At 38.5% G+C, this 12,478-nt stretch overlaps 1 protein-coding gene across 1 annotated transcript; it reads right to left on the bottom strand.

Moving 5' to 3' along the window:
- Positions 1–1,781: 1,781 nt before the first annotated feature.
- Positions 1,782–12,231, bottom strand: LOC104545688 (calcium-responsive transcription factor-like; the record flags this gene model as incomplete). The annotated part of the gene is made up of 7 exons (XM_010190884.1): positions 1,782–1,913; positions 5,323–5,692; positions 6,725–6,855; positions 9,772–9,847; positions 10,851–11,013; positions 11,401–11,634; positions 12,088–12,231. Coding segments are annotated over 7 exons (1,250 nt in total), but the record flags the coding sequence as incomplete, so codon positions are not given.
- Positions 12,232–12,478: the final 247 nt, after the last annotated feature.

The raw sequence follows: 12,478 nt of genomic DNA on the forward strand, positions 1-12,478 counted from the left end.
ATGCCTCCATTCTCTTTTTTCCCTTTTTTCCCCCCTCAAGATACATAGAATCCCTTACGCATATATATATTAAAACTATTAAGCATCCAGTGGTACCTTTTTTCATAGGGAGGTAATCATATGCATGCCTTTCACAAGTTTTCTTCTATCTAGTGCAGGCTGACAGATTACTGTTGAGAACTACTCTCACAGCATCCAGTGCTCCTAATTTTCTGACCAGGGAAGACTCCTTAGGATAAGCAGACTCAGTATTTGTCCTCAGAAAGCATTCCATGTTTTCTAAATCCCTTCTGTATTAGAACAGGCTGGGGCCCTAGATGACAAACACCCACTAATACTTTCTATGATACAGCAGTACTATTTATGATTACTCCCTTGAAGAAGCTCCAGAAAACACATTAGATCACTTCAAAAAATCAACATGTCATTTGTCACATGCATTTGAAATGCAATGAGATACTAGGGCGTAACAGCTTACACTGGGACTAAAAAAAACACAAATAAACCTACATACACTCCTGTCATGATGACATTTTTGCCTTCCCCTCCAAATCATACCTTGGTTGATGCTTGTTGGGTAGAGCTGCTGGATAGCTTCTGACCTAAAAAAAATCAACACAGTGTGTTTTACACAACACTTCCTTCATCCATTAGTGAGGTGCAATGTTGCTTGAAGAAGATAATTACTGATGGCTAGGCTCTGAAGTTTATTCTTACAAAAGCTCTGTTTATACGGGAAGGGCAGACCAAGGAGAATTTTCTCATCAGAGAAGAGCAGTAATTTTTCACAGAACCATCTTCAGCTATTTCACATTTTCTATCACAGATTCTTCCAGCCTAACTTTCTGAGAGCTTACCTCTTTGAATAGGCTTAAGCGAGCAAACATCAAGTTTGCCAACAGACAGACAATCAGCAGCCAGCTACTAGCCACAGCCAGAATCAGGAACTCAAGTGGCATGAAAGGAAAGAGGCCAGTTTCTCAATATAAAGCCCTAAAAGCTGGCAGAAATTATAATTTTCTCCTTGTTTTCTCAGTCTTCTCAGTTCCTGTGAATGTAACAAATGCCCTGTGAAATGTGTTTGCCTGATACTCATCCAAGTAAGGGTGATAAGCCGCAAAGCAAGCAAGGAAAAAACTTAATTATATTAGAAGGAACATATGGGCTTAGGATCTTGGGGAGACAGGAAGAAAAACTGACAGGAGCATATCTCCTCATACTTGTGCAGCAAACTTACCAGCTGCTCCAAGTGTAAGAGTGAAACATTGAGCATTTGAGGGCCTGAGAGCATGGTACTTGGGTGGAAGCCCTAATAAAGAGTGGAGGAAGAGACACTTTTGTGGATACTGAGTGTTCTTGAGGTAGCCAGAGCTGCAGTCAGAGGGATGAGGACAACAGCAAGTTAATTCAGTTGGGAAGACAAGGTATATTTTCATCGGTAACATGTAAAGGAAAAGAGTCTGTGCTCCTGGGTTGAAGCTCCAAGAGAAGTTTCTTCATGCTAGAAGAATGGGTGTCTCAGACTACAGAAAGTCATTTACCTGCCTCTGGTACTCACCAAAACTCACACATGTCTGTTGGTTTTGAGGGCAGGACAGGCTTCCCTTTTCTTCCAAGCCTTTAAACTCCTACCAATAAACTCACCCTATTCCCTGCTGGCATAGATTCAGGAGCTGCACTGAGCCTTTGTGACAGGCTCAGAACGCCTTTCCAGGGCCCTGGAGCACCCCCCAGCAGAGCCCCCTCCAGCCTTCCCTGCAGGACCCTTGCTTTTTACATACTTTCAGGACCTTCTTCCACCTGGTCTCCCTGGAGCTGTCCTACTTGTTCTCCTTCATCCCCAGAAACCACCGCTCTCAAGTAGCTCTTGTATTTCTCCCCATGAGTCCCCATAAGCACAACATAGACCATTACTTTAAAACAAAAAGCGGTTTAAATTTGAATAGGAATACTGTACATTAAGTTTCTATATAAATATATACATATACAGACATTTGTCTCTCTAAATTTTGTACAAACTACAACAATCTTTATATCACATAACCAAATCTGGATTTTTGAACAGCATAAAAAAAAGACTCATTAATGCTACTGATTTCCACCCAGGTGGCTAGCAGCCTTGAACGAGAGCTATGTATGTCTGCCCTTCTACATCTTCTCCACATTTTAGCAAAAAGTTATTTTTGCATGTGCATGCATAAGCACAGCCCTTCTTGTCAAGCCAACCAATCACTGTTATGGGTAACCAACAACGAGGATTAACTGGAAAACCATTTGTTCATTTGCAGTATTGTGGAAGCTCAGGATTCCTAGGCTTGCAAAACAAATGCTTGAATATAACCACAAGAAAACAAAGTAAACATCAGAACAACATCTGCAATTCCAACTCAAAGTAATAACCAACTACTTTGCTTCAAGCTACTTAGCTTTCTCTGCAAAATCAGCCTCGAGTATTCTATTCAAACAAATTTAGCTGCATTGAAAGTGGTATTCTTTACTTTTTTACCACATACATAATAAGAGTCTTTTGTGTAAAATTTAGGTGGTGATTAGTCAACTAAGGTGTTAAGCTGAATACAGAGACTAGATATGGGTAATGAGGTCATGCATAAACCAAGTGTGAACATACTCTTTACAAGAGGAAAGTTTACACTAAATTAGAAAACAACACAGTAATAAACTGGAATGTGTAACTGGAAGACAAAGAACTGAATTCTACAAAAATGAAGGAAACCAAAACCAAAGATGTGAGTACTGGCTGAAGAAGCATTTCAAGTAAAATTTTTCAATGAACAAAATTGCAACTCTCATCCTCAGCTTTTAAAAACAATTAATTATTTACCACTTCTTTAGATTTCTCCCAATTTTTTTTTCTAGCATTTTTAGGGTACCATACAAATCAAGGTAGGTTATAAAATTAATTTCACAGCCTGCAATTCAAGATGGACTAAAAAGAGTACTTACTTCAGCTGTGTGCACTAAACCAAAAACAGAAGTACCATCAGAAATACTGTTCAGTACAGGATGAGACTGTAGCTCACGGTGGGAACAGCGACTGTTAAAGAACGGATCTGTTAATGAGGGAACTAAGCAAGAACTGATGGAAACGTAATTTCTCTTTCCTTAAGCTTTTACTCCAACGACAAATGTATTGTTTGGTTTGCAGAACTAAAACTGAAATAACCTCTTGCTTGTAATCTTTAGCTGTAATTTATTCTTTTGATAATAAGCATTTTCAAAAACGAGGAGCAATTCTCACAAAAAAAGTAATATTGACAAAGGCAATATACTTAGAAAGCATTTGTTTAAACTCTAAGAAAAAACGAAGGCTGCTGATTACAGCAGCGTAGAAGGAGGAACACATTCTGGTATGTAGTTACTGAGTGGGAAAAGAAAAGGTGATTGCTGCCTGTGTGCTCCAGAACTACAACTGCATCAGAGAACATCCATTTTGGACACATTTTCACAATTAACAACAAAAAAACCTGCAAAGGGTGAACCCTGTGAGATTTTTACCCACCCAAAAACAAGTAAGACATACCACAAAACAAGTCAGTGTGGAAAATAAATATGAGAGACTCCAAAAAATGGAGATTCTAAATGCACTTGCATGGTAAAATACTGACTCTTATTTAATAAGAGCATGACTCCATTGGAAAATTCTGATTTAAGCTAACCCATAAACATTAGCTTTAAATGAACAGCATTAACAGCGTTAGTTAAAACATTTTAACTAATTTTAACATCTACCAAGCGGATGCTCCATATAAAGGCATTAGGAACCCAACTTCAATGTGAGACTTTTGAAAGTTTTAGCTTTAAATCCTCAAAGGAAAATTAACTTTTAATATTAAATAGCCACTATTTAGATGATGTTTGTGAATGCCTTGAATGTATGTTAACTAATGTAACAATTTTAAATTTTCCATCTTTCCATTCATACAATATTCCTAACACTTTCTCTTCTACACAAATGAACTAATCTTTTCCCTTTTTGTTTTCTTCTCCTTTTTTCAAGTCTGAAAAATATTAAGTTCTCAGACTGCATTCTTATACAGCATGCAGAAAAAATACCTAATTTAATGATCACGCTCTCAACCACTCAGTTGGAACTAATAACAGAACTGCTGATATTGCTGTATACAAAATATTCAGAATGTTCCTCTAAGAATTCGTCTGAAACAAACAATGTAATTGTTTTACCTGATATCTATGTTGGCATCAGTTTTATCCCATTAACTGCTTCATATGGATTCTGAGTTATTTGTAGGTTTATTGTTTTTCTTAAAGAAACACGTCTGTTGCACATTAAGTAACTCATGCTTGTCACTTATTATGGCTTTGGCTTAAATACTGCTAAAAGGTATTTCTTTATCACATTCAGTTTTTCAAAGATTCCTGGTAATTATTTTTAGCAATACGGACCACTTAAAACTTTGAAGCTGCTACTGCTGAAAAATATGAGTTTGTTTTCTGAGTATTACAGTGACAGCACACTTCCACATATTGCTTGGATTTATATTACCTGCTTTGTTTTCTTGGGCCTTTCTTTGTTAGTAATATATTCATAAGCTCTACATCTGGAACAGCAGCAGGTCAAATCATACATATCTGAGCCGACAGTGTAAGTGCGTAAAGCAAAATGTAGATAAGCTGAAATGGCAGCATCAATAATTTTCCATGAGACAAGACTGCTTTCAGTTAATAAGCTACTGCTAATAATTCAGTTAATAAGTTAATAATTTTGGCTGATACCATACCACCGCAAAGGCTGCATGCAGGCAGTGAACCTCATGATAAAGCCCAAAAGCAAGTTCAAAGATGCCAAAGTTGAAAACATTCACACTTTTCTTCATCAGATAACTTACATCCACCTGGCAACCTCACCTTTCTCCTCTCTTTAATCTTCACATCATTAACATGATGATCAGGTCAAAGTTGCATTTTCTTAAGCATCCACATCCTTCATCACTTTGAAATTAAGCATCTTGGACCTTCATTCTGTCATAAAACCATTGCTGTATTGATACACTTTGCCGTTGGATTTTGTGGTCTTGGAGCTGGCAAATTCTATAGTCTCTGTAGTGCTGTAATAGTTGAGGGTCTCAAGGAGAAAAGCAAACTTGTGATCCACATTCTAAAGCTAAGGAATTAAATTGTAGAAGACCTTCAAAAATGTTGACCAAAATGGGCCATTTCAATACTATTCAAATTACTCAAAACTTGAAAAAGCGGTGGTGTTCCACGGGGCAACTGAATGACCTGGAACAAAATCCATCATATTTTTTATAGTTACACATTAGTGGGAAGACTGTAACTTACTAAGTGCTGGATGGCTCTCCACAATCTGTACTGGAATTGTCTGTACATCTCCCAAGAGAATCTGATGGACTCCTCCTTCCAGGCTCCTGGAGTCATCTACTCCTCCAACTGCTACCAACTGGCCCATGGTGAACAGACTCTGATCAGAAGAGCCAGGCAGAGTTTCAGAAGCAGAGGCAGCAGTGCTATGCTGTGTTAGTTCAGCACCTGCTTGCAGACCATGTCCCTGAAAAAGCACTAGAGAATGGTTGGTTACTGCACTCCCTATGGAATCCAGGAGACTTGCAGGGCTGGGAGGGGAATGGTTATTTACAGCTATCACGGCTGTTGATCCATTTATGGAGGTGAAAGTTGACTGCAGCTGTAATCCCTGTGAAAGAGAAAGCAGAAGAACATACAGTATTTACATACCAGTATTTACAGCAGGAGGAATTTGCATTTAATGTCACATCTTTTGCAAAGCTGGAACTGGATAGCTTCTGACTTCTTATACATCATCTCTTTCTAACAGTCAACCCCAGCAACCTAGGCTAAGGTTGTATTAGAAAACAATTAGGACAATGGTATTCAGCAGCATCTAGATGAGTACTTATGATCATAAAGCTCTAATTTTGCCTTGATATTCAGTTTCAAAACATTCCCCAATTCTGCCCATTCCCACAAGAGGTGGGCACTAAAAGCTAAACATACTGCCCTAAAAAACAGAGTGAAGTGGAGCCGGGCTGTCTTCGGAAAGAGAAGGAAACAGCACGAAGAACAGCATCTTACTGCAGACTGTATTTCTAGGGAAAAGATCATGCATTTCATTGGGGTTCAGGAACTACGAAAGTAGCTTTTCAAATAAGTAGTTAGAGAAGAAGGCTAAGAGAGCCAGCTTTGAAGGGAGGCTAGCTTTAGTAGAAGCTCTTTCAGCATGACATTCTTATCCCCCCACTTCATTCAGCCTTTCAGCCTGGAAGTTTACAGATCTAACCTGGGACTAGTTTTAAGATTTTAAAATTATTTTCTTAAGAGGCTGGAAGAAGATTTAAAAGGAATAAATAAGACTGACTTATCTCCCCTCAGTTTTGCAGCATTTTCCTTATGAAATGACTGGACCATATGGAAAATGAAGAAGTCCTTGGTTTGAGGCAGAAGCCCACTACCTTCATCTTCTTGGTTTTGTCTTCACATGAGACCCTAACACTACAAAGTGTCAAAAGACAGTAGTGGGATCCCCTGCACCACTGCCATATACTAAACATGACACGCAGGAGTGGTGAAAGTAGGAGCTGACAGCTATAAAAGTCTGTGTTACCTAGCCAGTGTTAGGGATCATTAGCTGAGAGGAAACTTCCTGTTCTCAGCTTGCCTTCAGCATTCCCAGCACAGGTCTGACATTCTGTAAACAACTTGACTGTACCTGAAGTTGTGCAAATATCTTGGGCTGAATTGAAGAGAGCGAAGACAACAGCCGAGCTGTGTCTGGTAGCAAAGACTCCCCACTCTGGCTGGATTCTGCTTTGGTGACAACTGACTCCCCTGCCAAGCTCCCTACAGTGTCACAGAAAGGAAGCAGACAGTTACGACAAAGCTGTTCTTCCCTTTTAAAAGCCTCCCCTGTGAACTGAACAAACCCCTTCAATCTCAGAACAGACATATAGAAGACATGTATATACATAGATGCTGTTTTCTTTGCAGATGAATTTGGATGCTAAAGAAAAAAGGCTGGGCATGAGAAAAAGACAATGGTGCAGGAAGATTGTACGTGGCTGTTCAGATTTAATAAATCTGCACCCTAGCCTGTTTTATGAATTTCTAGTTATAACATAAAAGCTGAAGCACTTATATCAAAATATAAATCAAGTAATTTGACAACACGTACACCTTAGTAAGGGCTCAGTAACAGGCATCAAAAGAAAGTGTTGTCTTCCAACGTAAAAATCAACACAGGAAATCCTCTAAGTCTCACCACTCGCTTCCAAACATCTTTGTGGAATTAGGATAACTTCTACGCAGTATCACACCAAAAATCCATTTATCTGGAGGCCTTTCAGCCTATAGATTACATAATATCCTCAAAATTCTTATTTAATACAAGAATGACAGACTTCATTTCCTGAAGATTTGTAAAAATTGAGGTTCACTTGTAGCAATTTCTGGAAGAAAACTTCCCATGGGATCATCCCATTTCCTGTTTGAGCCACTCAGAACATTTTGAAGAAGATTTATCCAGACAAAAGTAGATATTGCTTAGCCTCTTATTTTGCCGTTTGCTATAGCAGTAAAACAAGAGCCTGCCCTGTGCATACAGATTAGCGTGGTGAACAGAAAATAAGACTGAGAAAGGTCAATTGCAAAAAGCTTTCTAGCGGGAAATCACAGAAAAGTTTCCAGCAATCTCTGTAAGTGGAGACATTTTTTCAACATATTATTGATTTGCAAACTCTCTTTATTGTAACCAACCACTAGATACACTCTACTAATCTCCTTTAACACAATTAGTTCAAATATTTAAGTTTGTCTTAGTATCATCTCATAAGAGACTCTATACACATATTTGAATATTCACATACAGGAAGAGCTGGTAGTTCTCTCCTTAAGTTGTATTCTATACCAACATGCCTAATTGTAACCGACCACTAGACACTCTAACTAATCTCCTAACCGACACTCTACTAATCTCCTTTAAGACAATTAGTTCAAATATTTAAGTTTGTCTTAGTATCATCTCATAAGAGACTCTATACACATATTTGAATATTCACATACAGGAAGAGCTGGTAGTTCTCTCCTTAAGTTGTATTCTATACCAACATGCCTAGAAATAAAGCTAATAGTTCAACTCCTAATCTACCCACTCCTTACACTGCACAGCCATTCCGTATGAATGCCAGAAATTAAAAAATAATGAATATATATATGCAGGTACTTTATCTCAGTTGTCATAAAAGATGTAAAAAGGAACACAAGTTTGACATTTACAGCGATTATTACACCTGGGAGAGAACAGTGAAAGCTGTATCACATGGAGATACGGAGTTCTGCACAAGAAGAAAACAAACAGCTGGATTTAGTTCTGTTATTGTTTGATTTTTTAAAATGTAAATTTGTCACTGTTTGGCACAAGTTGAAATGAAAAAAAAAAATACAAAAAGTAGTTTGAAAAGTCAGTGTTTTTCCTTGCTACTGCTTCACATACATTAATGAGAGCTGATTTTTTTCAGTCAGGTTTATTTGTTTGCTTAGATTTGCCTTCCAATATAAACATGTTTTTGCAATGTGTACACACCCCCCCACACACATTTAAGTGGAGACAAGGTATGTTGGAATAAAAAAATCTGCTTATATTTACTGAATCGGTGCACACATGCAGAATACTAAACAAATCCAATTCTCTGGCTTCCTTTACAACTAAGTGTATCACTGGATGAATATTTACATATCTGATAGGCTACTTTGCCTTAGAAAATTATCTGTGAAAGATCATGAAAGCAAGAATCAGTCTTTCTGAACCTTCTCTGAACCTTCTCCAGCATTTAGGCAGTACATACCAGAACTCATCCCTGCTGAAATCTATCACAGCTGTTGAAGACACAGCACAGTAATGGAAATATTAACAGACATGCAAGCTTAAGGACAGTAAGTCTGCTCACTTTACAAATTCCTTTTCTTCCTAAAAACGATGACTTCCCTAAAAAGAGGGACACTATTCCAAATGACCCTAAAAATTTACCTCTTGTCCTCTGACAGTTGTCAACACTGTAATTCTTACCCTAGGAGCACCAAGCATACATGATGCTTTTCAGTTCGAATTGATCCACTGCAGCAACAGCTAAAATAAATGATAAAAAACCCCAAACAAAGCAAAGGCCAACACTGGCCCTTTAATTAATTGTAAATACACTGGTGTACACGGAACTGCTGCACATAAATCAAGTTCACCGAGTCATTTAGGAGAAATCACACAGTGAGCCAAACCTCTGGGGGTTTAGTTTTCCTGCTACAACAAAGATAAGAAATACATCAGGGACTGACAGGGGCCAAAGGGCAAAGCTACCTAAAAACATCAGGACTTACTCAGACAAGAACCACAGTGAAGGATAACTGCTGACTCAAGTAAATCTTTAAACATGACTACTGTGGCAGTGCCCCTTTGGTCCCTGCAGACATCTCTATCAGCTGTTTGGAAGAAAAAGTACCCAGCACCATATTCCAATGAAATGGGGAAACAAGCTGGCAGTGCTGCTGAGATTGAAAACATCTAAGAAGTCTGCAGCACTATCTTTAATGTATGAAGAAATTAGGCTCTTCCACCTTGCTGCATCAAGCAGCAAAATAATCCTTTTTAAGTTCGCCAGAGTGACAGAACATGACAGCAACCTCTCCGGAAGGAAACTGAACTTGTGTGACATAGCTAATAAAACAAATCACATTTTGGAGACAGGAAAGTTCTCAGTGCAATCCTACCATCTGAAGGTGGTGAGGCAAACGTAACAGTCACTGTTTCTGTGAGAACATTCCCACTGTCTGTGGTCCACTGCAGCTGAAAGGAAAAAGATCTCAGATCTCAGACCTCTGAAAGGGTGCAAGTTTGCATACTAGAGGAACACAGGCTCAGTGCAGGACCCATTAGAAAACAGTGCCTAAACTACGCTTTTTTATTTTCTTAGAACTATGCATTTTGGTTTATGATTTTTTTTATTTAAAAAACAAAACAAAACAAAAACCAACCCAAACCAAACTAAGATTTTTTTAACATGCACTATACCAGGAACACTTAACTCATCATGACAGTTCAAAGACTTTAAAACAGAAAAGGGTCAAACCATTTGGCTAACAACAAGTATCACTCACTCACCTGGACCAAGAGCAGTGTAGGGAGAGGGAAAAGACTGATGACACAGCATGATTTAACAGTACGGTTTGTCAAAGCTGATTCTAAATAAGTAATTCCTTAGCAGTCAACCTCATAACTGGGAAAACTAGAATCACTCTGTATCCCTTATTACTCAATAGGTTGAAGAAAATTAAAGAACAACACATAAGAGTTACTGAGCATTTTGAAGTATCTACTTTATGCTTACTTCACTCGCTATGAATTGCAGTTACTAATATTTACACATTCAAAATATTGTGCAAGCCCTCATTTAGAGTGATCCCTATTTTTCAGATATGAAAAAGTACTAGTAACTTCTCCAAAACACAGACAATGACAAAACCATGAATAAGATTTTCTGATGCGTGTCAATTTTTCTGCACCACATGGCTTCCAGTTCATGCAGGCATCATGAAGTGCTAGCACTGTATAATTTGTCAATCAACTAATAGCAATCTAATGCTGATGGGATAAATACTGAATAAGGCCAGGACATTTTATTAACATTTAATCCAATCTTACTCAGCCAGAGATTCCACTGAAAACAGTGCTGATGGAAATATAAATCACAGACAACTTTGGATGAAACACAGCTAAGCAGTAAAAACTAAAAATAAGAATTCCAGTATTTAACTCCAAAAATAAACAAGACACACAAAGGCCAACATACCGTTGCTGGGATATTTTCTGAATTATACACTATCTTGCCATTCCTCAGTGACTTCTGCACTTCATGAATGTGGTTCTTGATGTCATTCACAGTGGGGAAGAAGGACAGGTTATGTCTTTCTGGCACTTCATCAGGCTTGAATAATTCTCTTTCCACATACTTTCTGTCATGTGTTAAAGGACATTAAAACATGCATATTTAAAAAAGATTGTGCTATTTCCCTGTGATAGACACAGCTACCTTCTCCCTCCCCTTGTTGCAAAGGCAAGACAAGAGCAAGCCAGAAGATCTTCTGACCCAGCTCTTTGTGCATCTGCTACAGAGTTTGGAATTAAAAATCCCCACTTATTCAACTAACTTTAAAGTGGACAGCAGCTCTTAGTGGCTACCTACAACAGAATGGAAAGAGAAGACAAAAGCTGGGAAAAAGAGATTCTCATGGCTTACGAGAAATATATTCAGTAATGCATCAGCACTGCATTAAGTTGCAGATCAAATGCAAAAGTACATATAGCACTACAGACTGAGAACATGCCAGACAGTTTTGTACCTTAGCTGCTTCCTCACTGCATAGACCTGTGCTATTCCCTGAGACACCAGTTCCCGGATCTTGTCTGCCACTTGAGGATGAAGTCGGGAAGGCAGAGTACAGTTCTCATCTCTAACAACTTCCTCCTCCTTCTCAGGAGAAGACACCGAAAAATGGGAGGGTGAAGAAGGGAGGCAGGAAGTTTCCATTTCATGATATTGGTGCGCTTGCTGAGTGGGTAACTGTACATACCACCTGGCAAGAAGGAAAGAGTTTCTACACACAGTTCTCAAGCAAAAGCAGAAAAATGAGTCTCTTGGGGGAAATGATCTGACAATCACAACCAACCTCGTTGGAGTGACTAAGTTTTCACTTCCTTGAGTTGGAAGATACTGTCCTTCAGAGCTCAGGGCCCTCTCATACCCTTCAGTGCAAAATAAACCAGCTCACCTCCCCAAATAATACAACTATTTCTATGTATTCCCTGCATTAAAATGTCTGCTGAAGTTCCACAGCTTGGGGCTTAACGCATTTACCAAACTAAATACTCCAGAGCCACAGTCTTACTGACATTGTGGGTTTTTTTTTAATTGGTATTATGCAAGAATCTTAATAAAGTGACTAAGTAAAAAAATAAAGCAAGCCAAGCAAATTATTGGTCTTTTTTTGCTTCATTTATCAAGATGAAGAAAGAAGTAGAAGTTTCACCTGAGGACACCACCAGCATCTATCAAATTCTTCTTCAGCATGTTGAATGCTTTCTCCTGCTCCATTCTTATGATTTTCTTGTCAATTTTAGGGTCCGTAGGAACTCTGTATTCCAGGAACTTTTGAACCTTTTTAATATAGATCCTTCCAAAGAGAGCGGGGATAAAAAAAATAAAATTATCCTTCAATACACTTCGCCCTCAAGGGAAAGGCAAAAACTCCACCTACTTCATATCAGATATAAAGTACAGAAAAAGTTCAAGCAGAGTGGTGCAGGAGGTGAGGACCCTTTAAGAGAACTGTAGCATTGTTAAGGAGCACATCAACAGAGACGGATGTAGATGGATACAGATAGACATAGTTCTGTTTTGGTCTGGAAGCCACTCAGCCA

This window comes from Mesitornis unicolor, unplaced genomic scaffold, assembly GCF_000695765.1.
Source record: "Mesitornis unicolor isolate BGI_N332 unplaced genomic scaffold, ASM69576v1 scaffold10318, whole genome shotgun sequence".
In the NCBI taxonomy this organism is placed as follows: Eukaryota; Metazoa; Chordata; class Aves; order Mesitornithiformes; family Mesitornithidae; genus Mesitornis; species Mesitornis unicolor.